General features: G+C 32.3%; 2 protein-coding genes across 2 annotated transcripts; both read left to right on the plus strand.

Moving 5' to 3' along the window:
* The first annotated feature begins 215 nt into the window (after positions 1–215).
* On the plus strand, positions 216–10,204 carry LOC120261882 (high mobility group B protein 15-like). The gene is made up of 7 exons (XM_039269890.1): positions 216–459; positions 2,293–2,524; positions 5,438–5,516; positions 8,391–8,553; positions 8,662–8,778; positions 9,181–9,515; positions 9,611–10,204. Exons 2-7 carry the CDS (start codon positions 2,313–2,315, stop codon positions 9,866–9,868), a joined length of 1,164 nt encoding a protein of 387 aa, XP_039125824.1. The 5' UTR covers positions 216–459; positions 2,293–2,312; the 3' UTR covers positions 9,869–10,204.
* A 4,231-nt stretch (positions 10,205–14,435) lies between these two features.
* LOC120262021 (ethylene-responsive transcription factor ERF062-like) lies at positions 14,436–15,772 on the plus strand. The gene has a single exon (XM_039270056.1). It carries the CDS (start codon positions 14,609–14,611, stop codon positions 15,476–15,478), a length of 870 nt encoding a protein of 289 aa, XP_039125990.1. The 5' UTR covers positions 14,436–14,608; the 3' UTR covers positions 15,479–15,772.
* The last annotated feature ends 2,854 nt before the right edge of the window (positions 15,773–18,626 follow it).

Consider the following 18,626-nt stretch of genomic DNA (forward strand, 5'->3'; position numbering starts at 1 on the left):
AGTAGAGTTATGAAAAGGTCCTTTTGACTTTTGTCAAACCCTATCCCGCTACCTTAGCGGGTAACCCATTATCACAACAACCTACGGATCTCTCATCATTTTACATCCTTTTTTTATTTTCTATATTATAATAATAAATAATAATAGTAATATTATCATTTTATAAGGAGCACACATTTTACATCCTCTAATATTTCATTTCATTTCATTTTCCACCCAAATCCTCCTCCTTTCTTACACTCACCAAGATTTCCTTTCCTTTTCTTTTTTTTCTTTTTTATTTTCCTTTAAAAAAAATAATAATTTTCGCAAACTTTTTCGAAAATAGAATCTCTTGTTTGAAAACTCCAACAAATGAACAAACCGAGAAGGTTAGGGCACAAGGAATAGCACCAGTTGCTCTCTCTCTCTCTCTCTCTATTTGGTTTCGTTGAAGATTCTGACGAGATTGAATGGCAGGTAACTGTGTCTCTCTCTCTCACTGTAATTTCTTTGTTGAATCTTATCTTTTTTTTTTAAAGGAAAAAACCTAGAAATCATCTATGGAATCATGATTTTGTTGAAATTATTGCAGTAAATTCACTTCATTTTCAGATTGATTCTATTGTGATTGTTTTTTGTTTCCTTAAATGCTGCTCTTGTTCATTGGCTATATTTGACAATGATTATCACACAATGATAATGATTCTGTTAAAAGGTTTCAATTTGTTTCTCTCAATTCTTGAACTTGATTAGACGAAGTTGAATTGCAGGTAGCTCGTTCATCCTCTCAATGTATTTTTTTTTTTTACTTTTGTTGAGAAATCCAACAACTATCACACTACCCGAGCTAGCGTTTGTTGATAAAACAATGTTTCTGTTAAAATTTCAATGTACCTTTTTTTTTGGTTTGGGTTTCTTGTTTATCAGTTATACAACTCACTTCCTAGGAGCTTAGGGTGATTCAGTTATGGCTGAATTATGTGAGCAAAGATATTCAATTTAATATGCTGGTTTGAAACTATGTTTGTGAAGGAAGATTTTAATGATTTTGTTTTGTTGTTGAAATTTTAAAATAAAACTGATAGTCTAATCACTAGTATAATATATCAATCTTGAATTAAATCCTAACTCCTAAGGCAAAACAGTGTGTGGCTTACCTAATTATTTGTGCAAGTTATTATATCTGCCATGTTTCTTGAAGTTGAACTTTATATTTTTATATTTTGAGGAATCTTATTTGAAAGTATTTTTGGATTTAGCTCTTAGCAAGCTACATTTTGAATTTTGATTTGTCTAATATAAATGTTTGAAATAAGTTTATCGATCAAAGATTTTCCCCCAGTTTCTATGAGTTAACAAGTTCAATTTGGTTAACTTATTTAATTATCATCACTGAAAAATTTTCAATTATATAAATTTCTGGGCTGGTTCATATGCTTAATGGAGCTATTGCCCCCTCTAGATGTCCCCCAAACTCGGGAATTTTGTTTACTAGAGGTTTATTAATCAGGCGCCCCTGAGCAAGGATCTTGGATGTCATACAATGAGATATTACTGCCCTTTGTGCTGCAATTGAGCCAAATATTGCAAGTTCATTTAGATATTTTGGAAATGAAGGGAGAGAAGGGGAAAGTGCAATATCTCTAGCTTTTTAGATGTAGATGGTCGAGTTCTTTCAGCATGCAAAAGGATAAAGGCTAAGCTAAGACTTCTTTTATTTTCCTATTAAAGTTTTCACTTTTCATCACGCTCTCTTCTCTCTTCACATTGACATAGATATTTGACTTTGCTAAAAATTTTGTATCTATTGATTTTCTTGTTATTAGTGTTTACTCTAGTATTAAATTATTTTCTTCTTCTTGGTGATCTGCAATGAATGCAAAAGGTTTTCCACCTAAATTTCTAGAACCAGCTTACTATATCGTACGGGCAAAATATTTTCCTTCCTTTTGTAAACAACCACACAGTAAGGTGGATTCTTAATCTTACTGCTGTCAAAAGTATAGTAAACATGACTTGTTATATCTACAAGGGGGTGATGCAGGACCTTCATCAGCTCACTGCTAACTTTTGTTTGTCCTACCTTCTGCTTTGGACTTCTTAAACTTGGCTATAGATCTCCACATCTTACATTAAGAAGCCCACATATTGAAGCCCATGAAAGGAACGTCCCTGTCTCTGATTATTTAGGTGGCTTTAATTTGAGTATCAGAGGGCATTTGTTTTATGGATCTGTCTCTTATTCTTTCACTGATTTACATGATCTGTCTCTTGTTCTTCTATTGATGTACGTTACCTGTCTTTTTATAGTTTGACAAATTAGGTATGAGATGACCCAAGAGGTTGTTGCTGAAAAGAATTTGGTGGGGAAGCAACTCATTGACAAGGGTAAGCAACTGGTGGGACAAATGGATTCAGCCTCTCAGACAAACTATCATCCATATCCTAAGCCTCTAGCAACATATGAGAATGTTGTGTCTGATCGAAAGTTGTTTATGGAAACTCTTGAGAAGCTGCACTTGATGATGGGAACAAAATTTATGTGAGCTTCATCTTCCCCATTTTTGTCGAAATACTTGATATTTTATTAATTCCATGATTCATTTAAAATTTTCCTTACCGCGTATTTTTGCAATAGCATACATCTGGTTATGTATGTCGGCTTCATTTAAATAGTCTGAAACTTTTGTAAGAAGCAGATTGAATATGAGCTAGGTTTAGGTTACAACAAACAGTGCCCTAAATATTTATCAGTTACAAGAGATGGTGCTAACTCTAAGGATAACCATAGAAGGGAACAATTTAATATAGTGCTTAGACTAATATGCTAGATATATACATGATAATAATCTAACATGTAACATCCCCTCTCAGACTCAAAGTGCATCTAATTGTAGTGACTTTATGAACCAAATATGCGGATTTGGATCGAGTAAATACGAGGTAGATACAGACAAACTACAAGTGGGGAGCAATAAGGAAAGTAAAAACAAAAAAAAAAGGGAAATTCTTTTGCTTATATTTTTACTGTATTTCTTTTTTCTGGGGTGATGAAAAATGAAAGTAAAAACTTAAATAGGAAAATAATAAATGGAAAAAAGTTGTGGAGAGAGTGCAAGAAATGAGAGTGAGAAGAAATGACAATGTATGCTTATATTTGGTTATGATTATATAGCACTAGCCTAACATACCATAGAAATGTATGGTAGTGGCCCATGCCGCCCATCATGATTGGGAAAGCATAAATTTATTGGTAAAGATGGCCTTGTGGTCTCTATTTTGCCTACTTGAGTCGTATGGTTTTGCAGATTCTGTTCTGGGAAAAAAAAGAAAGTAATTATAATCCTTGATCAGGTATATTTTATCTTGCCATTGCATATAAATCTTGTGTGAATAAGCATGGGAGAGAGAAAATATAGCATCCCCTTTTACCTTTCCATATGGTACATTGGTTAAAACTTAATTGTTAATGAGCATTTAAATATGATGTAACTTAATAAAGTGAAAATAGGTATTAATTCTTTACTTGTTACTACAGCAAATTTATTGACTAATTCATCTTTGACAAATAATTGAGTTTCCAAGCAAGATTATCATGTGTGACTTATTCTTGCTTATATATTAGTCATTGTCTATTCATGATTTAGTTTGGGTATAATGTCAATGACATGATAAATATTCATGGTCCTTACACTATTTGGTAGCTTGCTATTTTTGTATGAAACAAGGCGAGTGCAACCTGGTTTGGCATTTGCAGCTGGGCTCCATTTCTTGGCCATGCTCTCTTTGCTTCAGTTTTTTTTCTTTGTTCTTCCTTCATAGTTTTTCTCCCCTATTTTGATAGTGCATACAAAGTATGTAATCAGGAATAAGTCACTGATTTTTTTTATTTTTTATTTTATTTTAAATGCTTATGTACTACATTTGTGGATTCAAAGAACAACTTATATGTAGTAGCTCTTTTTGGATGTTTTGAACATTGTAGTAGAAAACATGGAGCAGTTCTTCAGTGTTTCAGCATTGATGTAGCTCATTCTAAAAGCGGACTTCTTTCTAGCTGAATTATGTAGTTAATCTAAAGGATACCTGATTTTCTGGGGGTAGAACTGCTTATATTCTGGCTCTTTAGCTTGAATATTTTCAATGGACATGTTAGAGGATTCTTGCTTAATGTAACTGACCATCAGTACCCCTGTTATTATTCATTAGGTTGTTGTCGGCTAATGTGTACTATTCTATTATATGTACAGTCAGCTTCTTGTTTGGATCTTGTTCACTTGAAATTAATTGTGGCTTCAATGGAGTGGGCATTGCCTGTAAATGGCAATATGGGTTGAGTGCATGAACAGAAATTTTTGTAGAAATATGGAGCTTGTTACTTTGTAAGCAAGCATAAATAAGATAATATGTTTAAAAAACCTTCACTCAAGTAACATTATATTTCATGGTGCGTTTATGCTAGCATCCAGAAAGCTTCTTTTTTCTTTGCACCTGACCAAGTTCTCTATGAGCATGGCCTATCTGGCTAACAATCAAAATTGTAATTTATTCAAATGCATAATGCGCTTCTGTGTTTGTATGTCAGACCAAATGTGTTAGATACCTGTTTTCTCTATATTGAACTGTTCACAGGCATAAAAATTTTGAGATGAGGATAATTTTACTGATATTGATTGTGAGATAATTCATTTTTTTTTTCACTATGATTCAGAGTTAACAAAGAGAGCACCAGTTATTATTGTAATATTCCCACCTGCCGCATTCATGCAATCTGCTACTCAGTTCCAGCCTCATGTAGGTACTAGGTAGTAATTCATTGGGAAGGGCTGTCTCTTTTGGAGTATTACAGTGGCATTTGTGCTGTCATAGTGCGTTTATTTTCCTAGTCAAATTGTAAGTTATATTTACGAAAATGTTTATGCCTGAACTCTTTTGGACATAAGGAGTCAGAGAGGATGTGTTTATCATCATTCTAATAAATTAACTTTGTTGTGTTGTTCAATCTACATTCTTGAAAGATGATGGTTAAAAGCCTAATATAGGAAAGCCTTCACTCTAGGGTTCACTTGTCTAAATACTCACTTGCTTAGAATCCATGCCATTGGTGGCAGTGTTACTAGGGCACAATATCAAGTATTAATGAGTATCCGACACTATGAAACATACTGTTATGGATAGGACAGCCGAGGTTTGTGATAGATTTCAGACTTTCTTCAAATGCAATATCTTAGTAATATAAGCATTATTTATTATTAGTTATAGGCAATAAGATGATTTCGCTCTTTCCAACTTTAATTCTTTGGGCTTTTATCATGCCCTTAGCGCTGGTCTTGCTAACTTTGTAAACAAGTAAATATCATTAGTGTATGCAATGCTTGCAATTTCCTTATATTCTATGTTCATCTTAATTTAATACCTTAACTTTTCTGCAACAAATTAATTTCTATTTATGCAGGGTTCCAACTGTGGCAGGGAAGGTGCTTGATCTTCATCAGCTCTTTGTGGAAGTGACGACACGTGGTGGTATGGAAAAGGTATGATATAGATAATTTAGGCTTCTTTGATCTTTACAGTATTTCTTGTAATTTCCTATAGATAGGTTGTGAGTTGGCTCGCAATGCTAAAAATAATATTTTATTCCTAGATTTTCTTCCTTCCTTTTTGTCAAAAGTATGAGTTTTATTAGTGTTTGTTCCTGAAACATATTCCCATCCAATTTTAGATACCAGTCTTTTTTTTCTTCTTTTAGTTGAGTTTATATTTGTCATTTTGATGTTCATCACTGTCAGCATGGCATTATGGCATCACATATCATTAATAAAATATAGTTTTATAATATGATCGATAAGCCTAGGCAGTATTTGGTTTGTAACAAAGTAGCCTAGGTTCTAACGACTGAAAAAGGGATAAAGAAAAACGTGTCTTGGGCAACGACTAACGCTAGCCCAGTCTTCCTTTTAGACAACCGTTCCTGTATTTTTATCCCAAAAAATTTACATATCCATATGGTATAGGTATCTTTTTGTTGGACATGCTATGCTTTTCATGATCCAACTTTGGTTTTTTTAAAAAAGAGTTTTAGTTTCACTTTTCTCATTTGCATTTCATTGTCCATCTTAAAATTTTCCTTTTAATTTTTAACCTCCATCTTCTAATATTGAATTACCTTACCCTCCTGTTGTCCTTTTAAAACCCATATTGTTTTAATGTCTTTTTTATCTTTATAAATTAATTTTTATCCTTCAAACTTTTCATGATTTTAAGAAGTATGTCTTACTTTAATTTAAATTATGATTTAAATCCTTTGTACCAAGTTTTATTTATATAAAAACAATCCACAATGTTCTCCATCCCTCTAAGAACAATGTGATTTGCATGTCTATATATACATACACATATATAAATGTACATTCACATTGTATCATTAAAATCAAGTGTCAGACACTCCAGATGCTTGGATATGCATGTGATAATTGAAATACCAGACAAATTAATGAAATTGGCTTTTTTTGTACCAATTGTCTCTTAAGCAGATGCCAAACTTCCCTAATACCAGACTCAGTGTTATGCGGATATTCCATATCTAGGAAAGATGATTAGGCTGATATTGTATATCTAGGGAAGAGTTTGCATTCATACAAGATACACACATCTTTTCTTTAGATAAGTTTAGATCACATGTTCGATTGACTAACCTCTTTTCCATTTTATTCTCTATCTTAATTTTTTTAAGTCTTCAATCCCAATCTTTTTCTCTTCTTTTGTGAATTACCTTATCTTACTTTCTTTTCAAAATCCAGTTTTTGTATATTTTTCTTATCTATATTAATTATTCTGATCTTTCAGATATTTCCAATTGCGATTTTCATGATTTTAAAAGCTCTATTTATTTTAACTTAAATTTTAACATGATTTGAATCTTGTGTCATAAGTTTTATTTTTCTTTTAAACAACTTACAATGTGGTTCGGTCTACAACTTTTATATACCTATATATCTATATACGCACCTAAAAACTTGTTATGCTTAAATACTCACTCTATCTTCCAAAAGACAATGAGTAAATTAAGGGGTTAACTAATTAACAAGAGAAAATTGAGAAAACAACAAAAGTTGCACTCTAAATCTAGTGATGGGGTTGAAGCTAGTTTAGATGATGAAGATGATAATATTGTAGAAGTAGATGACTTATGAAGATAGAATTTGTACTCTAAAAACTTGAGAGGTTCTAGACTTCTAGGAGTGTTTTGCTTGACTCTATATTTTGCTTTGCTTGACATTAATTATTCCAAAAATTATATAGATATATATATACAAGTTATTTATTAACTATTGCTTTACTTCGCTTGGGCCTACGCCTTTCGTGGCGCCTCTCGCCTCATGCAATAAAAAGTTTTAGCACCTTAAGGCCGCCTAGCGCTTTTAATTACATTGGTCCACGCATCTGGTTTTCAATAAATTTGAGTTTCGAATACTCTTTGATACTTAGATACTTGGCAGCCATAAAGGATTGATTTTCAATTAGATGATTATTAACCTATTTTCTATCTGAAACAAGATGATACTTCAATTACCATGGTTGCTAAGGCAGGTGGCTGCGCCTAGGCTAGGCTCCCAGTGATCCAAGTGAAGATAATTTTGAAAAATAAAAGCACATATTAAAAATACAACGTGAGTTTCTAACAATATTAATAGCAACATTATCCATTGAAGTCAAGCGAAGTCGCAAAAAGCAAAAATAGTGAATAATCTATGAAAGTGTATGTGTTTAATGCCTTTATTTTAACAAGAGAATTAGTAAGTTTTTTTAACAGGAACGCCTTTTGCTTTTGATATTAGATTTCTGTTTGGATTATACATGTTCATAATATATTATGGATTTGTGCTGGGCCAAATTGCAATACTGAACTAAATTGACTGTTTAGAGCACTAGACATGTAATTATCGATGAACTATCAGGTAGGCAGCATTCTAGTTTCGTAGACAATCAATTAGTGTTGCAGTGATTAATCATTAACGCCATTGTGGTCACATGTTGTAAACCACCTAGGTTCCTAGCTGACTGCATTTAAAACTGGATGCTACCTTACCCACGTGTGTATGTGCAGTCAGCTTATGTGATTTTGATTGTATATATTCCAATATGATAGTAATGTATTTCTTTCACTGCATGATAGTGTGGATTCCTCTGAGCAATCTAATGGTAAGTTATCATGCCATATCATAACAAGGTTTTTTAATCATCAGTTTTATATAATGTAAACCCACAGACGTATGCTCTTACTCTTACACTAAAAAACAAAAAAAGAAAAAAAAAATCATTTATGAGATTATTGACTGTCAACTGCATACTAAACCACAAGTCTATAAGTTTGTTGATAGTTATTTGTTCTTCTACGCTTCTTCTAGGTGATAAGGGACAGGAGATGGAGAGATGTAGTTGCTTCCTTTAATTTCCCATCCACTGCCACAAATGCATCATTTGTGTTAAGGAAGTATTATATGTCCTTGCTATATCACTATGAACAAATTTATTTGTTCAAATCCCAGGGATGGAACCCACCACCTACAGGTTTGTACTTGTCATGTTCACCAGCTCTTAATTTTACTTTATTTTTTTTCTATTTTGTCTTTTTTCTTTTTCTTTTTCTTTTTTTTTGATGTCAAACTTGTCTTTCAGGCTCGCTGCAAAGTCCACCTGCCCCCTCAATGTCACCTGGAAACTTTGGTGAACCATACAATGAAACTCCGCCTGCTGCCAGAAAACGGAAAAGCAATGATTTGGTTGCACCTACAGGTTTTGTTGTTTAAAAGTTTCTAAATTTATGGCTTTTATTGCATATAGCTATGTGAATTTCTTTTGTTAGGAATCTGCTTTCCTTCCATTCTTATTTGTTACTGATTAATTGATCAAGTGAGAGCATACTTCTTCTGGGATTTCCGATAAAAGTCCACAGTAACTGAATGTGGAAATGGTAGACATTACTGACTGTTGTATATCTAAATTGGAGAATTAATTTTTGCATAGTCTATATTATTCTAATCTCAAATTAATCTATTAGTTTTATCAACCAACATTAGTTTCATCTGACTTTTACCTCTCTTTCCCAACTCTTGATGTCAGGAGAATGTTAGTTCTTTCCTAGATATATATATATATATATGTATGCACTTATTTGTAGTGTTTCTTGCTGCCTAGATCTGTCCAGACTGGCTGGTTCTCCAGTGACTGGAGTAATTGAGGGAAAATGTGAGCATGGCTATTTTGTCTCTGTCAGAGTTGGCACAACCAATTTAAGAGGCATTTTGTACCATTTGCCGGGACAGGATGCTAAGAAAAAGATTTCTCGTCACTGGCATAAGAAAAAGCTCAGGAAAAGGGATCCTGCATTTCCAAGACCTAACAGGAGTGGATACAACTTCTTCTTTGCTGAGCAACATGCGAGGTTAAAACCACTTTACCCAGGGAAGGATAGAGAAATAGGTAGAATGATCGGTGATCTGTGGAACAAACTAACAGATGTTGAAAAAGCTGTAAGAAACAACAGTCTCCTGGATTTACATTAACTGATTGGGACTTTGATTGTCAATATAAGCTGATATATACTTCTCATTAATTTAAATTTCAGGTCTACCAGGAAAAAGGTGTGAAGGACAAAGAACGGTATCAAAGCGAGCTTGAAGTATACATGAAACAGTTTCACATAGGGCAAGTTATCAGTGATGCGGTGCCAATTCAACAATGTCCAGCTGATACAGACTTGGCGACGGTAGATAAGGACTCGAAGATATTGACAGATAATTCAGACAATAGCACTTCTGATGGTAGTGATAATTCAGAGGGTAAGAATTTAAATACCAACTCAGATACTGAAATGGTACAATAGGTGGCTGGAGCTTTGTTGTATCCGTGAGTCTTTACAGAGAGATGCTTTTGAATTGACGAGCGATGCGACTAGAACAAAGAATGAACATGATCTTCCTTGTTCCGGTGAAGATGTAGATATGAAATAGGCTGAGCATTTGATCAACAATCTTTGACTGCTAGGCTAGGGATATTGAGTTTCTAAAATGAGATCCAAATTTTCACCAGAATGTATTAACTGCTCACACATATCTGTCAGTGACTAACAAACATTGTTGTAATTAGGTAACTTAAATTTTGGGATCTTTTTTAAATATTTAAAATTCAACGTTATATACTTGGGTTATACAATCCAAATTTTGAGCATGTTTTCTTCTACTTTCTTTGATGCCAATTGTGGTTGTTCTCTGCTGTGAAATGTTATGAATATATTCTTATATTTTGTTAAATTCAAAGCACATAAAGTCTAACATTTCTGTTGTGCGATATAATGAACAGGCCATATGTGTGTGTGAATCTTCGGTTGAATATGAAATAATAGTCTGAGAATGAAAGCCATTATAACATTTCAAATGGTTTTTTTAAGTGGAATAAAAAGTAAATAAAAGAATGCATTTGAAAGTAGTGGTCCAAAATGTAATTAAAATAGTCAGGGAGACTTTAGAACATATGTTTAAAGTAGTTGGACCAATAATAACATCATATGTTGTATGAAATAGTCATCTGAAAAAGCAAGAAGATGTTGACAGGATAAAGCCATGATAAATATATTAAGACTCAAGTGGTTTTTGTTTGCATATTTCTATCAAAATAGCTAATTGCTAATATATCCCTTATAAAAACGAAATTTGTTTATAGACTCCTACAAAAACATGGTTATTTGTTTATATATCCTTTTACTGAAGTTAATCAAAAAACCATAAAATGATCAACCTACTCTCCATCATGCATAGCTACTAGAAGTGTTCTCTAGTGAAATACACACACACACACACTCACAAAAGTCATCAAAACTTTTAGCCAAAAAAACATTAGATGACATAGCTACATTTGTTTGATAATTATTTATATATATATATATGTATAATATTGAACTAAACTTTGTTAGTGACGAGATTAAAATGGTGAGATCATCATTAGTTGAAAAAGAACCTAGGCGTGATGGTGGTTGTTGTGGCAGGTAAAGCCAATTCTTAATTACATTGTTGTTGTTTTTATTTCCCTAATAAACACTTGGTAAACATATTAATTATTTCTGTAATTAATACTTATTTTATAATTTTGTGAGCCAAATTCTTAATTTAAAAAAACTTATCCTGTTTAATGGGACATGTTCCAAGGGGGAATGAATGGATGGCATGCAAACAAACCCAGCTATTATCAAACTATAAACAAAACCAAGCTATAACATAGCTAGGTAGGTAGGGACCAAACTAGTATAATAGTTTTGGCCTAATCTCATGTACATATATATTTTCTATTAAGCGTTTCTATGAGTACTTTGTATTTGTACCTAATAATAATATAGAGAATTTTAAAAAAAATGGTGGCAATTTCAGTTGATTCCCTCACTATGTCTCTTCTTTTAATTTCATTGTGCGAGCTCTTTGATTCCTTGGGTTGTGGGGCTAACCCATTTATACCATAATTCATGTCCAACTGATCTTTATTATTATTATTATTATATATATATATAATATTGAGATTAAATAAGATTGAATGATGATGCTAATTAATAAAGATATGGATGATGACGCATTTTGCATTTATCAACTAAAGCAAATAAGGTTTATTGTTTGTTGCAATATATTATTAGAGATAAATTAATTTTTTAAGCCTTAGTGACACTTCTATAAAGCTTATGTTTAAGGATACATAATGTGCATTTTCAGTGTGTATATATATGTTCAAATAAAAATAAAATATATATTACTATATAAGTTAGATAAAGACATTAGTATTTATAAATAATAAATTGTTAATCTTATCATCAATTATATATTCAATAGCATTAATTAACCCAAGCATATTAGTTGAACTGATGTAATTTTTTATCTTTTTATTGTCATAATTAATTATTAAAATCATTTCAGTTAATTTAATTTTTATATTTATACTTAATCAAGTTTAAATAGATTATCTGAATTTGAAATCTATTAAATTGAAATGAGAGTACCATAATATCATCAACATGACTTGTAGCCTAGTGATATCTTGAGTCCCTTCGTTTGGGAGAGATGCGATTCGATTCTCCCTGACTGCACTCCCAGTTTCAAAATGGGTGAGAATATTATGGTAATTCCCCGTCCGTATACGCTCCTCAAATTGGTGCTTACCACCCTACCTCAAAAAAAAAATAAAATAAAATAAAATAAAATCATATATGTATGTATTTCATTTGAAGGATTCTTGGTGAAAAAGTGATTTAAAATAGTTCCATGGTTGAAGGCAGGCACATGATTCAATTGGAAGTAAAGCAAGTATGAAGATAAAGTAAGAATTAACAATATAGAGGAGATTCCACTTTATTTTATTTAATGTTATTACCTTATTTTATTTTTATTTATGTTTTATTACTCTCTTCTATACATGTTTCTTTACATATGAGCTTCTGTCCAAACCTCAATATAAAAAAGACCATGCATTGGAGATGGTAGTTGCACCCAACTACATCAACCTCTGTCTCTCCCTAAAACTGCATCATATGCTTAAATCTACTTAGCGTAAATGACGTGCCTTTAATTTATATTTATATATATATATATATATTCTGTAATTAAAGTGTAACTTAAAAATATACAATTTGTTTATCATTATTTTTTTGTTTTTCCTGCTACCAATTAGATGATAAGAAAAGAATGAAGTTGTGAAGGTATACAAGCAAATAATTACTGACTTTAGTTGGTTTATGCAAGAAAAGAAAAAAGAAGGCCCCTAATTTAAAGCATGATTTTGGCTGGCAATATTGTTTTATTTATTTATTTATTTATTTATTTATTTTCTTTCAAGTCAAGAATTTGATTGTACTTGAGAGAAGGTGCTGTCTTGGTGTCACAAGGACGTTCATGGCTTCTGCTTCCAACATTGCTTATGTGGAAAGGCTTCCCATTCATGTTCTGTTTCTCCTCCAAAACTGGTTTACATTACAACCACAAAAGGTTGTTATTAAAATGGAATGTTAGGGAGAAATGTCTGATATTTAGAGAACAAAAGGTGCTAAGAATTACAGAACATAGTTCATGATAAACGTGGAGCCATGTAGACTAATTATCATCTTCATCTTCTTCTTCTCCTCTTCTTCTTCTACTATTTATATATAAGGGACACCTCAGCATCCCCCATGTGCCAAATTTTCTTTCTGTTTTGTTATTTTTGCCATTTCGACAAATATTTTATCTCTAAGATTATATATTTATCTATCTTGTCCTTTGGTCTGTACTGCTGCTTTTCTTTTAATATTTGTGGTTATTTACTTTTATATATAACTTTTATTTTGAAACTACTTTTGTTATAATGGATCTTCTTTCACCCGTGGAACTGGAAGTCCTAAATTTTGTTTTGTTAAGCTCAACTGGTTTATATATATATATATATATACATATATATTCGATAAAAGTAACCCAGCATTGTCAAAAGATATAGATCTATATAAATGTATAGTAATTACATTGACTCAATGATCTTTAAAAATACATTCTTCTGTTATGCAAATCTGGAAGAAAAAAAATACAATTTCTTATGCAGGAATATGACCTACATTAGGATTAGTAAATAGTACTAATAAACAATACTTGGCCTTAGTGTATAATATGTGAATAGTCTTACAAAAACTGTAAAATTTTGAGCCTTCACTTTCTTACGTACTTTGTGATGAATTACGAGTAGTTTTTCTTTATATATATATATATATATATATATATATATATACTATAATCATCTTACATTGTATTTAACAAGATTGTGATTTCTCATTTAATTAAAAAAATCTATTATTAAGTATTTTAAAATTGTTAATTTGTGCTAATCTCAAAGGGCATATGCCAAAGGAAGGCCTTGCCATTGGATATATTGCTTAATCATGGAAACTAAAGGGTAAGAAAGAAATATATTATTACTTATACAATAAGAAAGCTACTTCAGCAACCAGCGTTAATTATTGAGTAACAGAGTTGTCACTGTGGCTAAGCAGAAGTTAGTTAATATATAATAATGTTGCTATGAGCAAAGCCTTTGCTATACATGATAGAGACCAGCTAATTATGTGTGATTAACTTGCTCTTTTACTACTAATTTAGATTAGTTCTTATCCGAAAGTTGGATTAGAGAATGAGGAGCTTGAGAGAGAAAGATGGACTAGTTCTTAGCCACACATTATTGTTTGTTTTATTAATATTAAATACACACTTAGCCATTGAGAATTTGAGAAGGCATATTGCTCCAAAATAATATATAATTGAAAAAACAATAGTCTCATTCAATTATAATATTCATAGGGACAATATATACATCACAATTACCTGTCAACTGTGTGACCTTTATATATATATATATATATATTTTTGAAAGCCTTCAAAGCATGTGGAGTTCTTTTCCTCTCTAGCATCTTCTCCTCCATCCTTAAAAGTTTAATCAAAAGGAAGGAGGAACCATGGCTAATATTAAAGCTGCATAGAAAGCATCATTCATTTTCCAAATCCCATTTTTTTTTTATAATAAATTTCTCAGCATTTGATTTCTCATCATTGCTACTTGTCATAAGCATATGGAAGAAAGCTGGTATCCAAGGATGGCAACATCAATGCAAACATCAACACTGATCCCAGATCTCTACAACAGTACATCCCCATCAACCTCCATTAATCTTAGCTTCATCTCTCCCATGCATTATCCTTCATCATCTTCTCCTCCATTCACTCTATCTTTAGAGCAAGAACCACAAGTTCCACTCCAAACTCATCAAAAACTACAACCCCCCAGTGTTCCTGATCAATGGCTTCATCTCCATCACAATGTTTTCCCAAACTCTCCAGTAAACTCTAGTGATCAGCAGAAAAACATACCATTCAGGAGAGTAGTGCAGCAGCAGCAGCAGCAGCAGCAACAACAACAACAGCAACAGCAGCAAGGAAAGCTGTTTAGAGGTGTGAGACAAAGGCACTGGGGGAAGTGGGTGGCTGAAATAAGATTACCAAAAAACAGAACAAGAGTTTGGCTTGGCACCTTTGACACAGCAGAAGATGCTGCCATGGCTTATGATATTGCTGCATATAAACTCAGAGGAGAGTTTGCCAACCTTAACTTCCCACATCTCAAACATCAACTCCATTCAATCACTCATGACACAAATCAGTTACATTCTTCCACTGCTTCTCTACTTGAAGCCAAGCTCAAGGCTTTTCAAGACTCATCAAGAAGTGCAGAAACAAAGAGAGTGGCTGAAAAGGATGAGAATGTGCACCAAGCTAAGAAGGCCAAGAAATTGAGTTTAGATGATGAACATAAGAGCAAGAAGAGTAAGGAGGAGATGTGTTTGAATTGGGAGGCTGATGTAGTTTTGCTTAGCAGGATGCCATCTTTGGACATGGACATGATCTGGGATGCTCTCCCACTTGCTGCAGCAGACTCTTCTTGATTTTTGTTTTCCTTACTTTGTTTTTTATTGGATTTCTGCTTTTGTTTATGTTTTGTTTTGTTTTTTTTTTCTTTCTGAATTACTGAATTTGGTTGTGTTATGGTTTTTGATACAATTGCTCTCCAAGATGGAATTCTGATCATCACACTGTTACATGTTGGATTGTTTGGATGAGTTAGCAAGTTGTTTGTGTTTGTTTATGAGTTAATTTGATTGGCCAATCTATTTTAATTTGTATGATGGTCTAGTTCTTGATAATTTATGGCTAGAACAAGATGATTATTTTAGACGTGGTTTGGTGATTGGAAAAACATCTTTGGGACTGTCAAAAAAATATAGTGATGGAAATTGAGAGTTTAGGTTCAATTTTAGAAGCATGTATGTAGATTTAGAAGTTTATAGATGGAGGCTGAAAATGTTCTTATGTGACTATGTAGAGGGATGAACCCTCAACATCATTCTTCTTTGTTCTAACATATTAAAGTGTCATATTTTATACATTATTGTTTGCAGAAATTATGTAGTCTTATTTCTGATGATTTTTTTTTAAAAAAAAATTATAATTTATCTTGTTTTTATTAATTGAAAAACATCAGTTTTTTAATTACTTCTTATTATATTAGAATACATGAAAAGCAACAAATAAATAAGTCAAAAAGGGAAGAAAACATGTGTGTGGGGATGCAACTAGCTACAAGAAAAGACACCTAAATGCTCCAGATCGCATGTTTAACAAAAATAAGCTCAGTGTAGAGGAAAAAATATTCAGTAACAAGAGAAGAATAAATGATGAAATAAGATTCAATTGAAAAAAAAAGAAGTTATTTTCTCTCCTTTTCATTCAACTTTATGTATCTAAACTTCCACCTCCCAACAGACTTTTCACAAGATTTTAGATAAGAAACTTGCATTAAAAATTCTTTTTTACAATCTTTCAATTCACACAATTAAAAATAACATGATAAACATCACATAAATGTTTAATGAGTGATTTTGCATCACCTAGCAACATCTGAGTAGTACTGTGATTAACTCTTATATAAAAATTAAATATTTGATTCTTCTCTAATACAAATATATTATTTTTGTTTTATATCACCATAGTAATAGATGAGCGATATTATGATTAACTCTAGTATAAAACGATCGAAAGTTTAATTTCTCTCCCATACAAATATATTGCCTATTATTTATCTTTCAATAAACTTATGCTTTATGTTAAATGAAACCATTCAGTAATAATATATATATCTATATAAAAGAGAACCTTTTAAGATCTTTACTGATAAAAAAAACTAAAAAAAAATCTATCAGATATACCAAGGGTCAAAGGTTTACGGTGTGATGTGTGAGTGAACTGCCATAGGCCCAAAGAAGTCCAGCTTGCTAAAACGACAACATGACACACCATTCCATCTCATCCAATATGATAAGCCCAAGAAAGCAAAGAGCAAAAAAAGGAAAATAAAATGATAAACCATCTCAAAAATAAATAAACTTCTTGTTCAAAACAAAGCTGGCGACCATTCCTAAAAAGTAAAAACTATCTATAAGAAACAAATAAGAAAAAAAGGTAAGTTCATAGTATAATCCGTCCCAAATCCAGTATAAAATTCTCAAGAAAGATGATAACCAGAACCTCTTCCTCCAAAATATGAAAAGCATAGATTAATGGGGTATGTAACAAGTGAGGAAGGAGTGTTGAAACTAGTTCACCCGGGTGGGTTCGTTGAGGTGCACTATGCTCCAATGGCTGCTGCTCTAGTGATGGCCAAGAACCCAAGACACTGTGTCACTAGGCCGGATGTGTTTAAGTTCCCATGGATTGTTGTTAGGCCAGAGTCATTACTGAAGCCTGGCAAAGTATACTTTATAGTTCCTTTTCGGACTATACATCAGCTGTTGGTGAGGTCTCCTCCTGCAGCCAGAGCTGTGCAGGTGTCTCCGCTGGTGGAGGAGATGCAGAGTACTAGTGATCATGTGAGAGTGATGCCTAAGATCAAGTCTTGTTTGAAGAAGCCTGGTTGTTCTAGTAGGCAAGGAAGGAGGGTTATGTTTGACATTGCCAGTGATACTGCTGATAAAGAAGAAGAAGAAGAAGAAGAAGAAGAAGAAGAAGAAGAAGAAGGGCTTTGATATATATGCGTGCATGGGTGAGTTTGTGGAGATATATGGTGAATTCTTTGATTCTTCTTTATATATATATATATATATATAAGTATATGGGGTACTGCATAGGTGAATAAAGTGAGGGAGACGTTGGAGGTGCATTTTTCTAGATGTTTTCTTGAATTTTGAAGGGGTTGGGAGTGAAATATCAAAATGAATTGATGCTAATACTGTGTGTGTCTGTGTGTGTGTTGTGAATGGTGCTTAATAAAAATATGACATAATTTATTAATTATCTACATTTATATATATGTAGTTGTTGTGGTTTTTTTTTTATTCTTGTTTTATATATCTTTGTAAAAGTCTTCTCACCGTCACCGTAATAAATGAGTGACAGTGCCTTCACCAATGACTTTATCCCATTATATTCAGTACAAGATCTACAATAATAACTAAGATTTATTTAGATACAAGTAACATGATATATTCTTGAGAAAACAATCAGATCATAATTTGACCGATGTAAAAATGACAAAAGATTGATACATATAGATATAGATTGATAAGCAATTACAGAGATAGGGATTAAACAACCAATTAATTATAATAATCTCTTTGTGGCTGTGGAACCATGTCACCACAACTTAGAAAAATATTTAAAAACATTTTTTTTTTAATGAATTTCCAAATAAAATCATGCCCAAGTAATTTATGTATATTCTATATTCTATGCCTGCAAGGAAACTCTTGTAACACAAAAAAATCTGATGGGCCTATCAGATGTACCGGCCCAATTTCACTCAAACCTACAGTACTAGTCCAGGCCACACACGTTGCTCTATTCATAAAAACCAAAACATGTTACCACATAGGATAACTACATATGAACATTCATGAATCATCACTAGAATAAAAAATAATAGCAATAGATAAATAATAAAACAAAGAAAATAAAACAAGTTGTTGGTGAACTTTAATAATTAAAAAAAGTCACAATTTTTTTACAAAATTCGACAAAGTGCATGAATAATCAAGAAAA

Source organism: Dioscorea cayenensis, chromosome 5 (genome assembly GCF_009730915.1).
Source record: "Dioscorea cayenensis subsp. rotundata cultivar TDr96_F1 chromosome 5, TDr96_F1_v2_PseudoChromosome.rev07_lg8_w22 25.fasta, whole genome shotgun sequence".
Classification (NCBI taxonomy): domain Eukaryota; kingdom Viridiplantae; phylum Streptophyta; class Magnoliopsida; order Dioscoreales; family Dioscoreaceae; genus Dioscorea; species Dioscorea cayenensis.

What these genes read in the sequence shown, in the direction of transcription:
- LOC120261882 (XM_039269890.1), top strand. Translation starts at nt 2,313, where the DNA reads ATGACCCAAGAGGTTGTTGCTGAAAAGAATTTGGTGGGGAAGCAACTC. An exon ending in CACGTGGTGGTATGGAAAAG is followed by an intron (nt 5,517 to 8,390) that starts GTATGATATAGA and finishes CGCTTCTTCTAG; the next exon opens with GTGATAAGGGACAGGAGATG. An exon ending in TAACAGATGTTGAAAAAGCT is followed by an intron (nt 9,516 to 9,610) that starts GTAAGAAACAAC and finishes TTTAAATTTCAG; the next exon opens with GTCTACCAGGAAAAAGGTGT.
- LOC120262021 (XM_039270056.1), top strand. Translation starts at nt 14,609, where the DNA reads ATGGAAGAAAGCTGGTATCCAAGGATGGCAACATCAATGCAAACATCA.